Below are 19,858 nucleotides of genomic sequence, written 5' to 3'. Positions count from 1 at the left end.
AATGTTGGGAACTTTCTATACCAGTTATCACAGCAGGACTCTCTTCTTTCACTGTATAACAGTACTTCCTCTCTTCTTCCTTCAGGGGCTTCAGAAGGGGTCTGTTCCACATGCGACGGGCTCCAGTGGTGAGGGGACCCTCTCTCAACCCCAGACCCCAAACTCCTCCGCCCCTGTGCACCCCAACAATCAGGTTGGACATTCCACGAACGCCCCATCGCCACGGCAGCAGGCTCACAACCACCTCCCATCCCCACCCTCCCTGCCCCACTCCTCTACCTCAGGTGGAGCAGCACCTGGTGCGTCCGCTACCAAAGAGAGCAACACCGCCGCCGCCACCGCCCTCGGCAACGGGGGCTCAGAGGGCAAGACGCCGTCGCCGCTTCCGTCGGCTGACGGCAAGGCAGCGCAGGCAGAAGGCCTAGCCAATCATGTACACTCTGGGGACGGTGGCAAGGTGGCAGAAGGTGGCGAGAAGCCGAGCCTTAGCGCAGACAATCCTAGACTATCTGCCCTGCTGGCAGGGGGGAAACGCCCCGAGGAGGGCGAGGGACCATCAGAAGGGACAGCGTCCACAGCATCCACCACGGCCGAGTCCCACAAGAAACTCAACAACATCCACCCGGCCGTCCTGCCCTCCACCCCCCACGCGCCAGGCAGCTCTGCCGCCTCCTCGCCTATCTCTGCCATGTCCACCGCCACACCCTCACCCAAATCGTCAGAACACACCCAAACAGGCGCCCACAGTCCCGCCACAACATCCACTGCACCTGCTGTGAACGGGAACAGCAAAGGAGGAATCTCTGAGGACTCTCAAAGCCCACTGAAGGCGGAGCCGCCCACCGTCACCAGTCTCAAAGCTACGCCTCCACATGGACACAGCTCCTCCTCCTCCTCATCGTCATCTTCAATATCCATCTACCCCAGCTCCACAGACGTGCTGAAGGCCTGCAGGTGAGACTGAAATCCCCCATTGTTCCCCTGGCGTTGACAGAGTTCAGATCACTTGGTGTGACAATCGACTTCTGGCTCATAACACTGTGCACCCTCGGGCAGGGTTGAAATGTGTTCCGATGTGTGGGGTACAAATAGAAATGGTCTTGATGAGTAGAAATGGATGGCTGCTTTAGCTTCAATGTGCAGGAGTGTGCAGCCTGAAAATGTGAACGCCTCACTTGCTCAGAAACGTGGTTATGGCACATTGCATGCAGCATTTAAAACACCTTAGCTAAATTGCTAACTATATTTAAGCAGAGATGATGTTTGATGCATGGCTGTGCTGTTTATTATAGTTGTAACGTGGAGGTTGCTGCTTTCTTCTTAGCTTATTTTATGTATTGAAATTGATTGTGAAGGCTTGTTGTCCTCCAGTAATACCGATGCTTTGTCAAAACCATAATCCAAAGACTCCGCTATCAGAAAGTTAAAAGGCTTCTGGTGGACATGAAATGGTGAAAATGAGAGAGGAATCTGAACTGTGCGCTTTGTTATGAAGATGTCTCCTCCCAGTGGAATTGCAGAGTAACTACAGCACCAGAGGCAGATAATTATGTAACTGTAAACAACACTGAAGGCTACTGGGCAGCCTTGTTGCCATGCAGATAATATCCAGCACAGAATATTCACTCGAATGGATTCCTCCATTTGGTTGCACTTCAAATGTGAATTAAGGAGATTTTCTAAAAAAGAAATGTGACATCTCACCCTGCATATGCATTGACTGCTGAGGTAGATCACTCACAGATATATAAGATCTGAAGAAGAACAAGTCTGCAAAGTTATTTATGCCCTGGCTGGTTTATATTCTGAGTTTTGTATCACAAAAAAACATTTTCCACATTGTGCACGTTCAGGAACCTCGGGAGGAACGGTCTCTCCAACAGCAGCATCCTCCTCGATAAGTGCCCCCCGCCCCGGCTGCCCCCTCCACCCTCACCAGTCCTGCCCAAAGACAAGCTCAACCCTCCCACGCCCAGCATCTATGTGAGTATTGCTCAGAGAGCTGCGAGGTGATTTGGCAGAAAGTGTACTTCCATCATACAGTGCTAGGACTGCCTGCTTTTAACTTCCTGTTTCCTGTCTCTGGATCAGCTGGAGAACAAGAGGGATGCTTTCTTCCCCCCACTGCACCAGTTCTGCACAAACCCCTCCAACCCTGTCACTGTCATCAGAGGACTGGCTGGAGCGCTCAAACTCGGTAAACGCTTTGTTTCACAGCACCGTGTGTGTTTTCCCTCAGCGCGTCAATCACCAGCACATCCGTGTTTTAACTATTCGTTTCCCTCTCTGCAGACTTGGGTCTGTTCTCGACAAAGACGTTGGTAGAGGCCAACCCGGAGCACCTGGTGGAGGTCTGGACTCAGCTCTCTCAGCCCGCTGATGAGAACTGGGACCCGACCGGCATCAAGAAGATGTGGCGCTGCGAGAGCGCCCGCGCCCACACCACCATCGCCAAATACGCCCAGTATCAGGCTGCTTCCTTCCAGGAGTCCCTTCGGGTCAGTTTTTGCTTTAATGTCTGAAGTGTGGTCGTTGTAATCCTCCCCTGTAACTCACACCTGTGTTAAAACCCTGTGACGGTTTTTCATCAGTTGCTGTTCATCGCAGTCACCATTAATAGCTGCTTGTCGTCATGTCCTTCTGCTCGCTCTGAAATCAAAGATCCTCTCCTAGTATCTTTTATATTTCACTGAAGACAAGCCACGATAGTTTGTTTCATCTTCAGCGATCAGACCAACAATCACTGCATCATCAGCAGACCTCACATTGAAGGCATCAGATGAGTTAGCCCGACGTTCATTTTCTTAAAGAGTGCACAGCAGAGATGAAGCTCTCTTGTCTTAGTTTTTGCAGGACAGGCATGCGGGTGAAGATTTCCAGATCGATTGATTGATTTGATCTTTGAAAATTTTATTGCAGTTTGTTGGTACAACATTGTCCACACAAAAGCGTACGTAGTCTGTTAGCAGCGTGTTGAGCTCTCACTGGTTTCTATGAAGGTGTGCAGCATCCTCTCAGACAAACCGCTGACTCATCGTTCCACGTCTGGATGGTTCTCAAGCTTGCTGGTTTTAAGCTGCTGTTTATAGAGAGGGACCAGGTGGACTGTGCTGTGGTCTGAGTCACATGCTGGCTTTGGATCCAGCACTTATCCTTTATGTGTCCTCTCTCCTCGAGTGGGACAGGTAATAATATACTGATAGAAGTGAGGCATTACATGATCTGGAACAGCTATTGAAATCCCCCCCATACAAATTTCCGCCTGCACTCCTTTGGCACCTCCAAGGAGACGCTGTTAAAGTCATCCCACTGAACTGTTATTCCCAGCTGTACCGAAGAATGCCAGTAACCGTACAGGTCTGCTCAGCTGTGGATGTGTGCTGGACTCTGAGCCGGCAGCAGCAGGTGGAACTCAAATATCAGCCAGTAAATCGCTGAATTTCGTGCGTCAGATGATCCACGACCAGCCGTTGGCGTCTCACTGAGATCACAAGTGACAATATGTGTCAAGACAAACATATCTGACATGACAGACACCTGCTGCCGCTGTGCAGCACCAGGAAGTCAAGTTAAAGGATATGTAAGCATAGCAAAAAGATTCACTCATAGCATGTTGGCTTAACGTGTTTCCTGTTTGTTTTCAGGAGGAAAATGAAAAGAAGGCACTAAAGGAGCCCTCAGACACGGAGCCGGCGTCAGCAGAGAGGTACTGAACGTTGTTCTGCACTTATTTACCTGAGTTTGATGCTCTAAACTCTGATGCTAACAGGAAGTTCTTTGTGTGTTTGTCTTCAGTGTTGCACGCAAACGAAGGGGCCCCTTAAAGCACATCAAGTTTGGAACCAACATCGACGTGTCGGATGAAAGGAAGTGAGTATGGATCTCATCTCGCCGCCTCGTCATCTTCCCCATCTTGAAGCTGATCTCACAGTGACCTCTTGTCTTGCTCACGCTCCACCAGGTGGAAACAGCAGCTCCAGGAGCTCAGCAAACTGCCGGCCTTCGCTCGAGTCGTGTCGGCCGGCAACCTGCTGAGCCACGTGGGTCACACCATCCTGGGCATGAACACCGTTCAGCTCTACATGAAGGTCCCTGGGAGCAGGATACCAGGTGAGTGCGCGCTCACACTCATGCGTTCTGGCGTGTGGATGTGTGCGCTGAACAGGTTTTGCGTGTGTCTCTCCAGGCCACCAGGAGCACAACAATTTCTGTGCCGTCAACATCAACATTGGACCAGGAGACTGTGAGTGGTTTGCAGTACCGGAGCCCTACTGGGGAGTGATGAGCAACTTCTGTGAGAAGTAAGCAGGACTGGACAAGGGTCTGAGGGTGGGGGGTTCAACATACAAGACCACCTGAGGCAAAGAAAGTTGACTGTTTCCTCCTTTCTTTGCTTCTGCCGTCATACTTTCCCGTTCCCTCAATTCCCACCTCTCCCTCCTCCTCCTCACCTCCAGGAACAACATCAATTTCCTGATGGGCTCGTGGTGGCCCAACCTGGAGGACCTGTACGAGGCAGACGTGCCCGTCTATCGGTTCATCCAGCGTCCGGGCGACCTGGTGTGGCTCAACACGGGCACCGTCCACTGGGTGCAGGCCATCGGCTGGTGCAACAACATCGCCTGGAATGTCGGACCTCTCACTGGTATGGGGATTATGGGATATGGGTTTAGGACATGCCAGAATTCATGACTTTTTCTTCAACATATGCATTGAATACTCCTCCATATCAACCAGTGCACCTGCTTACACTGCCCACATAATGGCTTGTTTAGCATGCTAAGCTACCTCCTCAGTATCTATATTTGGGTCCATCATCGTCACGTCGTGTAACGCTTGGTATGTTTTACTGCTTTTCCAGCCCATCAGTACAAACTGGCCGTGGAGCGTTACGAGTGGAATAAGCTCCAGAGCGTCAAGTCCATGGTTCCCATGGTGCACCTCTCCTGGAACATGGCACGCAACATCAAAGTGTCCGACCACAAGCTGTTCGAGATGATCAAGTGAGTCACTTGCAACTCCCAGCAGTTTGTTTGGATTATGTTTGACTCTCCTCACAAGCCGGGTTTGTTTTGAAATCTGACATGCTGTGTTCTTTTCACAGGTACTGCTTGCTGCGGACGCTGAAGCAGTGCCAGTGGGTGAAGGAAGCCTTGGCGTCAGCCGGCAAGGAAACGGTGCTGAGGCCGAGGACCAGGGATGAGCCGGCCCACTACTGCACCATCTGTGAGGTCAGTAAGCGCACCGGGAACATTTCAGTATCACTGGTGTGAAATTTAACAGGATTTCACATTTCTGGGTAAGCAGCTCACACTTATTTCTGGTTAAACAAAAAAAAAGTCTCACCTTAACTGCTCACATTCTCAACGGCACTGAAAATGTTGGAATTGAACCAAATGTACTCGTCTACTGACTGTGTCTGAATCTTTACACAAAAGTCTGAGAAGTATGAGGTGATTTAACTGTAATGTTTCAATGCATGTGTGCATGAGATGATAATTCAGTGAAACGAGCCCGTCGTCATATTTGTCTGTTGTTTCCTGTGACAGACACAGTGACAGCATGCAGTGCATTGCTCGTACATTGCTGAGGATATAAAGAATAATAAAACTTACATTGATGACAGTTTTTGCTGTAGGTACACTGAAAGTCATTAAAAGTGCCTGGATTTGACTCTTAAAAAGCTGTATGAACCCTGTAATTATCCTCAAGTGTTGACCGTGAGACATTTGAGTTGGTAATTTATTTTTTTGGGGACGTTGAGAGCAATAATAACCCGACATTTTTGACATTGCACCCTGCCGCTGTGAGCTTTGTCGCCGCTGGTAGCTGCATGGTAGATGTCATATTGTCATTCGGACTGATTTTTAGACAGCATCACGACCTGTGATCAGCTGGTGTTGAATTAAATGCAGACTGTTTGTTTGAGCTAATTAATGGGTATGCTAATGGCTTCTATTTGAATGCAGGGCTTTCAGCTGTTTACCAGCGACGTGTCCATATCCCATTAAATGTCTGCCGTCATTGTTCTGTGATTCAGCGTCTGTGGAGCAGCTCCAGGATTTGTCTCGAGAAGACATCACCGCTGCAGTCCATTCATTCAGACTCACAAACCAAAGCTCAGACATGCAGTATAAGAGAAATGACAGACTGATTGCTCCGCAGGTGGAGGTGTTCAACCTGCTGTTCGTGCGCCGCGAGCTCCTGTCCAAGAAGCCGCACGTAGTGCACTGCCAGGACTGCGCCAGGAAAGGCAACGCCACACTGGACGACTTCGTGGTGCTGGAGCAGCACAGGATGGAGGACCTGATGCAGGTCTATGACCAGTTCACATTAGTAAGTCACCAGACTGAGGGAGAGGTGGAGTCCAGGCCTTTTGCTGCTTCTTTCAAACCGAAAGAACGCTCCAGTGCATTTCTGTGAATCGACCGAACGAGTATGGCTTTTATCTGAGATCTTAATTAAAATGTTTGCAACAGTGTGGAGTTAAGTCACTTCATTGCAGCCAATCAGGAAGTAGCAACTGGCTGAATCGTTGCCTTTAATCAAAGAATCAGTTCACTCATCTTGTTTTGTTTTGGGTTTTTTTGAGAGGTAAAAATTCCCGTCTGCTCCTCGTCACACCGGTTTTCCTCTCACTGCCTTTTAAACGGCTTCCCATTGAACAGACGCCTCAAACACGGAGACACATGTTGCGTAATTAAATAAAGTTTGCTGGTGGTGGGTGTGGCTCCTCTTGTCATTCAGCTCAGAGCTGGATGTGGAAGCTGTTTTTCACATCTCATAATGCCAGCGAACACAGGCGTCTTACAGCTTCCTGACACTGCTGTGCTTGTTTCTGGTTTTTGGGCATGTGTGCGGCAAAGGCCTCGAGCTGGCGAGTCCATGACATGACTAATTCTCATGTATCATCTTCCTCCCCAGGCCCCTCCTCTTCATTCATCTTCATCTTGACATTAGGTGACACCTCTTTCTTCTTCTGCTGTGGAGCCATGAAGCCCATTTACAGGAACTCGTATTAAGAAAAAAAGAAGAAAAGAATAAAAGAAAGCAGAACAAAGATCTACATACGTGGACCATTTCTGATATTCAGGAAAGCCAAGGCCGTCTCCCCGCCCTCACGGCTGGAGGCTGAGGGGGGCTGAGTGTGTCTGTCTATGCAACCTGTTTGAAGTGCTGGAGCCTTGCCCCTCCAGGAGGGGGGAGGGGGCGCCACTGAGCTCGCTAACAGAACTTCTTTCTCTCCTCTCCCTCCCCCTCCTCCCAGACCCCTTTAGTGACAATGGTTCCGCCCTGTTTTAATGGAGGACTTAATCAAAAACGGTTGGAAACGGGGACGAGGGGGAGGAGTGGGATTCTTGATGCGTGATAAAAATGTTTTGTAGATACTTGTTAACTGTCACAACTGGCAACACCACCCGTAAAAGACTACTGACTTGACAACCTTTCTCTCTCTCTCTCTCTCTCTCTCTCTCTCTCTCTCTCTCTCTCTCTCTCTCTCTCTCTCTCTCTCTCTCTCTCCCTTTCCTCCTCTATTCTGGTAACAGGATGAAATGTTGGCTTTGATTTCTAGAGTTTCCCCCAAATTTTCCTGTTTTTTTCCCTCTAAGGAGCACTAGCCTAACTGGTCTTTTTCTATGGTAGTAATTTTAAGATGGTTTCGACAGCAAAATCTCCAAAAAAATTTGTAATGTGAAGAGTATAGGTGATTTTTCTTTCTTTTGTCTTTTCTTTCTTTCTTTCTTTTTTTTTTTTTACAGCTTTTATGTTTTATCTTTGTCTTGTTCTTTTCAAAACTATGACGTTTTGTTTTTCTTAGGTAAAAAATGGAAAAATATAGGAAAAAAAAAACTTACTAGCCAAGTCACAAAGAGAATGGGTTGCACATAGACTTATGGAATAAAGTTTAATTTGTGATTTTTGTTTCGTTATGTTTCTAATCTTGATGTAAATTTACACTATTTATAAATACATATTTATTGCTTGAAAATATTTGTTGATGGAATGCTGTTATTTTTTCCAGAGTACCTGCCATTAAATTTGAAGGAGTTTTGTCATTTTAACACAACTCCTCTTACATTTTCTATATATAAATAAAATTGCTTAGCAAGCATTGTACAGAAACGGACATTTAAAATCGTTTTATTGTTTGAAGAATGTTTTATGATGAGTCAATAAACACAAAGTTGTCAAATTATCCACGCTTTTTGGTTCCTCAAACATACCGCAGTGCTTTAATATATTCACTCATTTACAGTAAATGTCTTAGGTAATAAAAACAACAGTTGTATACGTTTATATTTGATGTCGACATTGATGCGTGCGAGCGCAGGCCTGAAACCCAGCAGACAATGTAGCTGTAGACTGACACACACAGATTCCTACACTGTATGCCAGGTCCAGGACGTCACCCGGTGTCTCAAAATGTCATTTTCATGCAACCCCCCCCCCGCTCTCATCCAAACCATCCATGCAGTCTAGGATTCACTCTGCTGAAGGCTTTTCTCTCCACAGTGGGTGGGCTTTTGAGACGTTTCTTGAAATGTTGATGGCAGAAAAACGACAGAGTGGGTGTGAACTCTAACAAGAAAGACAACTTCAAAAGCTGCCAAACACAGAGGAACCCTTTACGTCACCATCGTGGATCCTGAATAACGTGGCTGCCAGCGGAGACCCAGTAGCCAGATGTAGCTGCTGCCAGCCCCACAGGATCTACACTGACTACTGAGCAACCGCTGGGCGCCCCGTGGCTCTGAAGCTCTGGCTGGAGCCAAAATGGCCGCCGAGCTGCAACGTTACAGCCAAGAGAGGAAGTGACGAGGTGGGGAAGATGACAAACAAACAGGTTTCCTGGGATGTGCCTTCAGTGTTGGCCTCTGCTGGGATGATGCAGGTGAGGATGTCACGAATAATGTTTTTTGGGTGGAAAATCTTTCTGACACAACACTGTATGCTCAAAACAAGTAGAGGAAGAGATGCTAACAACACGCAGATAGAGGCCTACTTGCACTTTCACTGTTACACACTCATGTTCAATGTAAGATACCTCAGCAGCTCTGTAGGACCTATTAAAACCTTTTCCACACACCCTGCAGCGTTGCAGGTTTGATAATCTGGGTGAGTATAATGTTAATTTAATTCAATCACAGGTGACTTTTAGCCAAGCTAGCAGTGTGGCTCTAGCCATAGCATCTGTTAGCCAGCGTAGCATGACTTAGGTGATATTCTGATATTCTTTACACTATTAGGTCACCTTTAATTGGTTCAATACGTTGGTTTCTAACCAAATACCTGCTAAAGTAATGATATGCCCATTAATGTCAGCTGTGCTTTATGTTTCGTGCTAATGAGAGCAAATGTTAGCATGCTAACACACTAAACCAAAGATGCTGAACCTGGTAGTTACCTGCGAAACAACAGCATGTTAGCATACTGATGTTAGCATTTAGCTCAAAGCACTGCTGTGCCCAAGTACAGGCTCATAGAGGTGCTCGCATGACAAAAGGCTCTTGTTAGTTTTTCACTTTCAGCTAAAAGTTGTCAACTCTCTGGATGATTATCAGGGTTTTTGCGGCCTCTGCTCACACCAGATATGTGTGGGAGGATCATAACAGGTTCTGAGCTGCAAAATTGACAGATTTACAGGTTGAGGCGCACATAATAAAGAAACTAAACTGCCATTTTCTCTCCTCATCTCCGTCTTTCCCTTTCAGCGACGCCCAGTCCATCTGCTCCCACACTGAAACCAAGATGGCCGCCCGAGCCCGGCTGTTGCGGTGTCCATTTTGACTGCCACAGATGGACGTTCCACCGCCTTTCCTGGAGTGTCCATCTGCCGTTCGAGGTCTGACAGGAGTCCTGGAAAAGAGAGACGCTGAAGTAAGAATCATTTTAATCATGTGAGGAGTTTGACTTAACTGCATGTAAGACAACAGGACGGCATCATGGGAAATTAAGAATCCAACATTTTCTATTCAGCATCCGAAAGCAGTAATAAGAGGTGAATTCTCTGGTGGTCATGAAGCAGAGCCACGTGCTGTCTTTTCTGCTGCCGTTGTGCATTGTCTTTCTGTCATACTTCACATTTTGACTGTCTACCCACAAACTCTTACTTCGGCGGCACACAGGAACAAAAGTGTGGGCTGAAAAATCGTGATCCGAGGAAACAAGACGTTAGTTTTAGAACAGGAAGTCTTCATCAGTTAAGAAGATGAAGACTTCCTGTTGGCTGTCTGAAACGACAAAGGCAGGAAACTTAAGAGTTTTGCGATCCAGTGACAATAGCGTTATGGGGGGGGGGTTTGCAGGTTTGCAGTTATTTAAAATATACAGCCCATTTTCTCACTTTTACGTAACATCCTGTGTGCTAAAGTGTCGGCACACCATGGAGATCAAGTCCATCACACGAGGCGTTCAGTGGACTCAAGTCCCACAAAGCTGGAATAACCCTTTAACTCCTCTCCCTACATCTTCCACCTATGTCCTCTGTGAAATCTGGCAGCGATCCAGCAGAGAGGTATGTGAACTCTGCTTGGCCCAGACCCCTGAACACCCCCCACCCTCCAATCCAGAGCTCCCAACAATGTCTCCCTGTGTCGCAGCGTGGAAAAAAAGAGAGAAAGCACGAGAGAAGGAGTTAAACCAGCAGTGTGATCAATGCCCTCCCTCCCCCCTCCTCATCCCTCTTTCCCCCCCTCTCCTTCCTTCCTGTTCCCTCCATCTCTGCATTGCCTGCTCTGGCGTTTCCGCCTTTGTGAGAAGCAGACAGGTGGCCCTGACTGCTAATTTTAACCGGGATGATTGTCTGCCTGCGTTTCCCACAGCTATGTATAGACGCCTGCAATAAACCAAGTGGGTCAGCGTGCGAGGCTCTCTCACACACACACCTACAGATGCACACACACCAAGCCCTGACCTCTGAAAATCTCATCCATTCATCCGCTCCCGTCTGTTGCAAAAAATCCTCACCGATTGGCTGTCGCTCTCAGCCAATGGCAGCGCTTCCTGCTGCTCATTCATAAAACCAAGGGTCATTGAGAATAATGTGGTATTAAGGCATGTGCGGAGAGGAGGGCTGAGCGGTGAGTTCAAGTCACCTAAAGACAGATTGAAGAAAAAGAAGAAGTGATGGTTTTATGGGCTGATACTGATTTTTATGCATACTGGTGGCCTGATATGAACTCCTCTCCTTTAAAATCCAAGTCTTAAGCCTATCCTTCATGGTCTTGCTCCATTTACCCCGACACAGAGACACAACATTCCCGTGTGTTTAATGAGTAATGAACCCAGGGCCACCCCGACTGGGTTAATCTACCCTTTTTTTGTTCTGTCAGGCTGTCGCTCCCTCTCTGCCCGTCCATCCCTCTCTAAGGTTTGCCTCAAAGGCGCAAACACACACTCCTTGAATCCACTCCAGTGTTGTTTCTTCCCCCTGTAATTACCACCCCTGCTGAATTTCTGACCCGTTTCAGTGTTGAGTTACACGTTCATATATAGCAATGTGTGAATGTGTCGAAGTGACTTGCTGATACGGAGGCTAATGTGTGACATCAACCGCACAGACTGAGAACTGAGTAGATCCTTTCAGAATAACTTGATAAAATGTCCCCTCTGAATAAACAACTCACACCACACTGATCATTTATGCTAATCTCGCTATTCCATCTGTTCAGGCAAAATCCAGTGCTGGGGTGGCAAATGTATTTAAAAGATTAAAGCTGCAGCGATTTACTTTTTTAAGAGTCTCAAAAATGTTCCTAACCTGCTTCTTCATGTGCGGTTTGATCAGATTTGATTGACAGCGAGCAAACAACCTCAAAACAGTCACGACACCTTCATTCAAATATTGCTAAATCCTGATTCGTTCATGGAGTGACGGAGCCCCGCCCTCGTCAAATCAGTGAGGTCCTTTAACGTTGTTAAAAAATAAAACTGAATTTTTTATTGCAGAGGAAGAATGATGAAAAGAAAGCAGGAATTACTCTGCTGCTGCAACATGTTATAGTCTTTTCACCTCCAGCTGCCAAAGGGCATTCTGGGAAATGTAGGAAATAACTGACTTGGGTAGAAAAGTCAAGTCAGTCATAAAATACCTCCCTGGAATTAAATTACAGATTGATTATAGCCGACTAAAGGTGTTTTGTTCCTCCCGCATCAATTAAAAAAATCCCAAAAAGACATTTATTTGTGCGTTCTCGATATTGATCGATTGATTGATTGAATTCTCGATCGCTCAGCTTCAACAACACGCTGTCGTCTCCGCTGAATGATGGGATGCGAGGCATGTTTGCGATGGGCCATCCAAGATAACAAAAAAAAGAAAAAAAAGGTGCCACTCATTGCTATGGAAACGGGGAGTAATTAGCACAGAGTGCTGTTCAGAGAAAAGGAGCGAGTGAGAGCGAGCATGATTTTGTGTGTGTGTGTGTGTGTGTGTGTGTGTGTGTGTGTGTGTGTGTGTGTGTGTGTGTGTGTGTGTGTGTGTGTGTGTGTGTGTGTGTGTGTGTGTGTGTGTGGGATGTTGGCCTGTTTTCAAGAGATGAGCAATGAGAGGAAAAGAAGAGGGGATGAAGCAACAGCACATTTCAGGTGTCCTTACCGACCAGCGGAGACAAACACGTCCTCTACGCTGACTCAGTCTTCACTATTGAATTTGATGAAGAAATTAGCGCTTTGTGCTGGAGGAAAAGGTCCGACACCATTTCCTCAGCGGCACTTCGCTCAGGCGCCCCCCCCCCCCGAAAGCCTCGCTGCATGTTTAAACAGGGACTGTAACTGGAAAGCTGCGTTCAGCTGTTGATCTGGCTCACGCTGCTGCAGTCCCCCACGTACTATGTGTCCGTCCATCTGTTGGTCATGTGGCGTTAGTTTCACTGATTTGATTTTTGACGAGAGCTGGACACATCTTCACATTGTGTTCTGTCGGTGAAGAGTTTCTGCTACATTTAGGAGCTGCAACTTAATGCATTGTCACTGATCGGCCCTCGGCTTGCTTGCATCATTCACCGAGGGTGAATTGTGCACTTGTATAATCTTCATTTCTGAACATTTATTTATAAAACTGACTCAGCGTCCTCAAGCATCCTGCTTCAAATTCATGGCCGCCTCTGAGCCGAAGGTTACAGGTTCAGTGCCTCGCTCAAGGGCCCCTAAGTTGACGCCTGAGAGTGAACTCTGCCCCTGGTATCGCCCCCGCATGCAGCTGCTCCGTCCCCTGCATTAGCCAACAGCAAATCTAAAGCAAAAACAGTCTTTAATTAGACAATGCTCAGTGCTTTTTCGTACAGTGCGGACTCCACAGACACACACATTCAAAACGCCCACACAGTTGGCACACAGCTTGCTGCTGTTCTTCAAGCATCGAGCGGCTCCTCAATCACTCTCTTCTAATGGCAGCCAGGAGCCCGCAGGCGCGTATATGCTAAGAACAATTATGCAGATGTGCACTAAAACCACTTTGGTGGTATAATCCAACAATCAGTCCATTATAGTAATTGTCATTAGTGAGTGGGTGATTACGGTTTCGACAGAGGCGCTGAAGAACAGACAGAGCTCCACTGGTTTTATGCAAATCTGGCAAGCCCCATTTAATATGTCAGATGTAATATCGCTGTATTTCTGAAGCTAACGGCAAACTAGGTAGAGTGTGTGACCACCTGAGGCTTCGCAGGTGCAGGTTTTAAGGGACTGCATACTAATTATTAGAGCGAGTGGCAAGGTGATTTGTTTTTTTCTTGCACAATTTGCAGTAAAAAATAATAGCTCTATCAAAATAGCTATGTCAAAAACATGCTGTGTGCGTGTGTCATGGATTGTAAAGGTGTGTCATGCCTCCATAACAGGTTTTTTATGTCAATGTGTCAGCCATTTTTCACCAGCCTTTAGTCGCTTTATTTTTCAACAGAAATACAATAAAGTTAAATGTTTAGAGGTAACGTTACGGGAAAACAACATTTGTTGCCATTTTATAAAAAGTTAGCAACCGGAGACCAGACCGGAAGCAGCACGCATCCAAGAAGAAACTACAAAAATGGCCGAAAACTGTTTACCAAGTGACCGACAATTCGACTTTAAGCTTGAAATGACGACTTTCTTCGGGAAGTCAATGGGAGGGTCAAGAGCAAATATTAATAGGCATGGAGAGAGAAAAAGCCAAACATGAGGCTCACCCCCCCCCCCAACTAATTTGAAAAGACTGAAAAGGAAGAACCTGTCGAGAATAAAAAGCAGGTAAATTCACGAGCATCAGACGGACAGATGGATGCTGTAGTTTCAATCAGTTGGTTATTTTTTCTGTCACTGTGATATTTCTTATGGGGAGTTCTCGTTTTCCTGTGGTATCGGTGCATCATGCTTGTCAGTTCTGAGGTCATCTGACCGCTTTGTCCAGTTGTAATGCATCAGCTGGGAGCTTATGGGTGTCATATGAGGAGGCAACATGCCAGCAGCTCCAATAATGTGGTTAACTTAAAGAGGAAGGCGAGGAATGTGTCCTAAACTCAACCCCAGTCCTCCTCCTCCTCCTCATCCTCCTCCCCTTCAGTCATGGGTTCTCCGCTGGGTAATCGCATACCAAAAACACAAGAATTTCCCCCTCTCTTCTCTCCAGGCGGGGGCTACCCCCCCTTTACAGCGTTAAGCTGATGGGAGTTCACCAGGAACAAACCGGAAGCTGTATGCTGTAGCTGTAGCTCTATGCGTTTATCGGAGCGGAAGGAAATTAGTAGATCAACTGATGTATGATCGGCACAAAATTGATCAGCAGCTGTGAATCAATCAATCAATCAATGAACCACGTTTCTCCAGGTGCAGCTTTTCAATGGAGGCTTTTGTTATTTTGCTTTGTTTTATATAGCAGTATATTGATAATTGTTGGGTTTTGGGGGTTTTGATCAGAAAACACAAGCTTTAAAATGACATCAGCTTGGGCTTCAAGAAATAACAACGCGCCCTTTTCATACATTTTTGACATTTTATAATGTGCATATTAATTAATTATTCAAAATAAGGAAAAACATGACAAAATATTTCATAAAATCGTTAAATTTAACAGTGAGTGACTTCCTGGTTGCAGTATTTACTATACAGAACAAATGAGAAAAGCATTCGCCTACCTTTGCGCAAGTATTGCAAGCCTGTCGACCCTTATTGTGAAATATGCAACCGGAAGTGTGCGTTTTATTGCCGGTCGCTTGCCGCGGGTGGCAGCGGTTCAGAGAAGCGGCTTTGAGAGCGGTTCCCAAACTGCTCTTAATGTGAAAAATACAGAGAAAACGCCGGGCGCATTCCTGAGACCCAGAGACATCCATGCCCGACCGTGACAGACTGAGCTTGTGCGTGCGGGCGTCCATGTGCGCGCATGTATGTGTGTGCGTGTGTGCGCGCAAACCGTGCGTCTCTGCGGGGGTGGAGAGCTTGGAGACCACACACTTTGCGCATTCCCCCCCCCCCCTCCACATACACACACACACACACACACACACAGGGGACCAAGCAGCACACTTAGCCCTCAAAGTAGCGAAACATTTAAGTTGTGTAGAAAAAAAAAAAACAAAAGTTATCATTCAGCAACACTGTAGATGTGACATCGGGTTGAAAAACGGCAGTTTGGTACATGAAAATCCCCTTTTTAACCAAGCGGGGACACTGAAATGTGCTCCCTGGAGAAGCCCCACATGGTCAAAGCAAAGCACAACTGAGATGATGAGACAGACTTTGGCCAAACTGAGCGTTTACGAACAACACCAGCGTTGAATAAAAGCAACAATGGCGAGTTGTTTTCACGTTTTTCGGTCCGATCACACGCCGCGTTGCGCAATCTGCACGGAGAGGCTGTGATCGGCGGAGCGGTGCCGACGAACGAGAGAGAAGTCTGTTAAACTTCCCTTTCTCCAACACGGGCGACGACAACGACGACGCACCGAGAGCGGAGAAAGTTGTTATACCCCCCACCCCCCCGGGAGATAAAGTGCCGCAAGAAAACTGGCTCCACTTACCGTGGCTGCGTCTGCTGGCCGCATGTCCCCATGAGAGTGTTGTGCGTAATGAGTCTGTGTGTGTGTGTGTGTGTGTGTGTGTGCAGAAGACGCATACCGATACTAGAGGTCGGAAGCGCAGCGCGACACGTCAACGCGTGTTGCCTCCATATCATAAGGGGGATTCTTCAGCTGGTTGGCTCGGTGGTACACAAACAGGGTCCGGGGACGTCCAAGGGGTGTGTGTGTGCGTTCGTGCGTGCGTGCGTGCGTGTGTGTGTGTGTTGCAAGATGAGCAGTGTAACGAGCCACAAGTGAACGTGCTTTAAAAAGTGATGTAGAGGAGCTCAGAGGCAATGTTGCGTGAAATCAATGTCAGATCGTTAAAAGTCAGAAGATCCAGTCCCTGCACGCGACTGGCGAGATTAGTGGGCAGTTCGGACACTGAGGTTTGGGGAGGGGGATCAGACCTGGATGTTGTAGTTGATAACTCTCAAATACATTCTGTGCGTCATGTTCAGTCTCTTAAATAAGAATAAAATCATTTTTTTAGCTTTATTCTCTGATGGCCATGAATTTTAAGCCACACATAAAAACAGCTGCAGATTACTTTTTTCCTACTTGCACACGTTTATTGGCTGCTTTACAATAGCTCTGCCAATCAGAAATAAGCAGCACGTTTTCTAGATATTTTCACCATTATTTCAAAATAAATGTGCGTCTCATCTGCTTTGTTAAATTCTCTTAAATGATATGAAATTAAAAAAACAAACAAACAAAAAAACAAGTGGTCTGTGAGGGTCATCTGATGGTTCAGTCCTTCAGCTCCCTGGTTATATGACTGACTGCATCAGCACCGGCTGCAGCTGTACTGTATTATATTCAGCATTCAGTACTAATACCCTTATGAAAACAGTATTCCTATCCCAAGAAATACCATAAAGTACACGTCTTGATTGAGTCATAGTAGGAGAGCCACAGTGATTTCTTTTGTACAGTCTAAAGGTTGTTTTCCAAATTGCCCGCAGCACAGGCAACATGTATAATGTCCCATATGGTGATGTATTTGGGAGGTGTGGATGTGATGGAACAATGCAAAGCAGCAGTCAGTCTGTCAATCCCTCCTACTCCATCACACCAATCTGACATTTCGCAGGAAGCATCGCGCCGCCAGCTCATGCACAAACACACGCAGAAGCTGCATCTGGGGAATATCACTCTTCTTCCCCTCGCAGGCGACAACTTGAAAATGCAAGCAAGTGTGTGTGTGATTTTCCCCACCCTTACGCCCTCTCAAAACACACACACACGCGCGCACTAACACATGCACAGGGTCTGAATGAGTCCTGCAGGAGCGGCGGCGGTGGTGGCGGCGGCGGCGGCGGCGGCAGCCCGGAGCGCGCTGCTGTTTTTAATTGAACAGATAACAGACTGAATGGTTTTGTCTGCAGTGGAAGATTTGTACTCCTGCTGCCGCTGCCTGCTGCACTGTGGAGACAAACGCCTGGCATCCCTCTCTCTCTCTCTGCAGTGGCTCAACGCCGAAGCATGGGCAGCACGAGACACAGGCAGGCATACAAATAGGGTAATGTGCACATACATGGCACGTAGAAACACAGAAACATCAAGAGCTTACCAGCAGGCTTCCTCCAGACTGCTAAAAACCCAGGGCAACCCCAGACGCCGTGATCTGCCTCTTTATTTCTCCCATCGCCCTCCTCTCTATCTCTTCACACACTTTGCTTATGCCTGTCTTTCTTTCTCCCTCTCTCCCTCCTCCCCCCTTCTCTTCCTCTCTGTGTCTCTCTGTCTCAGCTGTATCCTACAGGACCCCAGCATCCTCCTCTCCATCCCTCTCTCTGCGCTCCACCAGTCTCTACACTGATCTTTTAAGTCTACCAACCTCTCCACTGATCAATGGACAGCCGGCGAAAGCAAGCGCTGCTGCCTCCACCTCCCCCAGCTTGTGTGTGTGCGCGCATGTGTGTGTGTGTGTGTGTGTTTGACTGTGAGGAGAGGAGGCTTCCAACCCACACACCACTCTCCAGAGCTCTCAGCCTCCACAGTGCCTCATCAGTTGACCACTCCACACCCCTACGCATCAATTGTGTGCATGTGTGTGCACACCCACACACACAGTGGGGCCATTAAAAGCAAAGCCCACATTTCAGTGTCACCTGAAGTAATTTTTTTTTTCAGGGGGGGGGGGGCATGTCTTAAGAAGGGCAGCAAAGCATCCTTAGCAAAGAGCTCTGAACACCTGTGACTCATCTCAATTCTCCCAGAGTCGCTTGTAATGGCAGTAGTTATATCCATTATATGCATAAGCAGGTGGCTGAGCAGTAGAATAGGCAGCTACAGGCAATCAGGCAACTCTGGTGAACAGCTTATCGTGTTGCGGTGCCATCAGTGTGACAAACCTGACAGAAAAGCTCACTTTTAGTCCCTTTTTTAAAAAAATTTGATGAGTTGAGTCTTCAGAAATTAGCAATAAAACGGTGCACAGAGAAACAGGTTCGATGCAGCTACGAGCTAATTTTGAATTAAGATAATCTGAGCAACCTGCACTGCAACAGGGTTATAAATAGTGATCTAAATTCATCCTGTGCTGCCTGCAGTGTGAGGCGGAGAAGCCATCAGATGAGAATGAATGCAGGCGATTCAGCGGGTGGCATCACGAGGGGTTAAATCTAATAACAGTAAAGAAATTACCGGTTTGAGGCCCCAGAGCGCGACCGAATGCCAGCAAGCTAAGAGAAACAGCATTTCAGCTTGACAATGGTAAAGAAGGCTGAAAAAAATATTATTAGTGATTAAACAGATAATACAAACATGGTTTAAGAGTTGGAAGTGATGTATGTTTCGTGCATCTGCGGAAAGTAGAAGAAGTGGGCTGTGATTGGCACTGTGGCTGAGCAGGCAAGGACGGCTGATTGACAGGTGACAGATGCCAGACAAAAGCACAACTGTAGCCGTTAAGCAACAAAGATGGACGTAAAATGAAAAGAGAAAATGAGCTCAGAGCTGCTTTTAAAATAATTACAGTCATATCAGTATCCACCAGTGCAAAACGGCCACAGAAGACAGATCGCAGCCCACAGACTTGTGCCGCTGTGAAGATAAATGTTCCTAATGGTACGAAGGCTGACTGTGGCCACCAGCATCACCTCAAAAGACCCCGCTGCGGTGGATTTGGTGGGTGTCAACACCAGACGGGGGGACCAAATGACATCACAACAAAACCTCTTGGTGCTCAAGTCTTAAATCACAACCGTCTCCTACAAATGACCTTATTTATGACTCATTTGTGTTAAGCAAATAGGTTTCGAAATCTGGATTATGTTCACCAGCACCAATTTTTTCCAAGCCATGACCTTTCCCCAAACTTAGAGTTATAATCCTTAACATTGTCTGTATATTTAACCCAATTATTTAGACAATTCACGGCTCGTATTTGTTCTGCTGCAGCCATTAAATGAATGTGACACATATTTACGTTGGCACACGTAATAGCTACGGCAGTTCATGAAGGAGACGTCACATTTTCATCGTGCAGCGTCAACACACGCATGAGCTGTCATTTCAAGATTTTAACCTTAACCAAGAGCTTTTTGTTCCTCCAAACCAGAGAATTTCGAGAGAAGTCGTGTGACTCGGGTCCTCGCTGCAGACTGTTAAAGACTGGCTGCTGGACATGTGCACACGCAGAACTGACAAGAAAAAGCTGCAACGCTGAAAAGCCATTAAAGAAACAGGCAGCAGATGATAATATTTGAGTCTACGACGATACCAGTGTCATGTCAATCAATCATATAACCACATTTGACTCTCGTGCCTTCAGATCATTTGACCTTGGATTAAGATTCCTCCTGGTGTTTTGACAA

At 46.9% G+C, this 19,858-nt stretch overlaps 1 protein-coding gene and 1 long non-coding RNA gene across 3 annotated transcripts in view; one reads left to right on the top strand and one right to left on the bottom strand.

The window, feature by feature from the left end:
* The window catches only part of LOC139352136 (lysine-specific demethylase 6A-like), a 28,625-nt gene extending 20,428 nt beyond the window's left edge, over positions 1 to 8,197 (top strand). For both annotated transcript variants that reach the window (XM_070994236.1, XM_070994237.1), the window contains 13 exons: positions 86 to 954; positions 1,854 to 1,983; positions 2,092 to 2,197; positions 2,293 to 2,498; positions 3,645 to 3,706; positions 3,796 to 3,870; positions 3,962 to 4,110; positions 4,187 to 4,301; positions 4,458 to 4,645; positions 4,862 to 5,003; positions 5,105 to 5,231; positions 6,166 to 6,336; positions 6,925 to 8,197. In XM_070994236.1, the coding sequence (XP_070850337.1) occupies positions 86 to 954; positions 1,854 to 1,983; positions 2,092 to 2,197; positions 2,293 to 2,498; positions 3,645 to 3,706; positions 3,796 to 3,870; positions 3,962 to 4,110; positions 4,187 to 4,301; positions 4,458 to 4,645; positions 4,862 to 5,003; positions 5,105 to 5,231; positions 6,166 to 6,336; positions 6,925 to 6,954 (2,370 nt within the window). In that variant the 3' untranslated portion in view covers positions 6,955 to 8,197. The remainder of the gene's footprint in view (positions 1 to 85; positions 955 to 1,853; positions 1,984 to 2,091; positions 2,198 to 2,292; positions 2,499 to 3,644; positions 3,707 to 3,795; positions 3,871 to 3,961; positions 4,111 to 4,186; positions 4,302 to 4,457; positions 4,646 to 4,861; positions 5,004 to 5,104; positions 5,232 to 6,165; positions 6,337 to 6,924) is intronic.
* Positions 8,127 to 17,837, bottom strand: LOC139352139 (uncharacterized). The gene is made up of 2 exons (XR_011603625.1): positions 17,611 to 17,837; positions 8,127 to 9,858 (listed from the first exon to the last, which is right to left on the bottom strand). It is a non-coding gene; the product is annotated as an uncharacterized lncRNA (long non-coding RNA).
* Between the last annotated feature and the right edge of the window lie 2,021 nt (positions 17,838 to 19,858).

This window comes from Chaetodon trifascialis, chromosome 24 (assembly GCF_039877785.1).
Source record: "Chaetodon trifascialis isolate fChaTrf1 chromosome 24, fChaTrf1.hap1, whole genome shotgun sequence".
Classification (NCBI taxonomy): domain Eukaryota; kingdom Metazoa; phylum Chordata; class Actinopteri; order Chaetodontiformes; family Chaetodontidae; genus Chaetodon; species Chaetodon trifascialis.
This window is presented reverse-complemented; position numbering and strand designations above follow the sequence as displayed.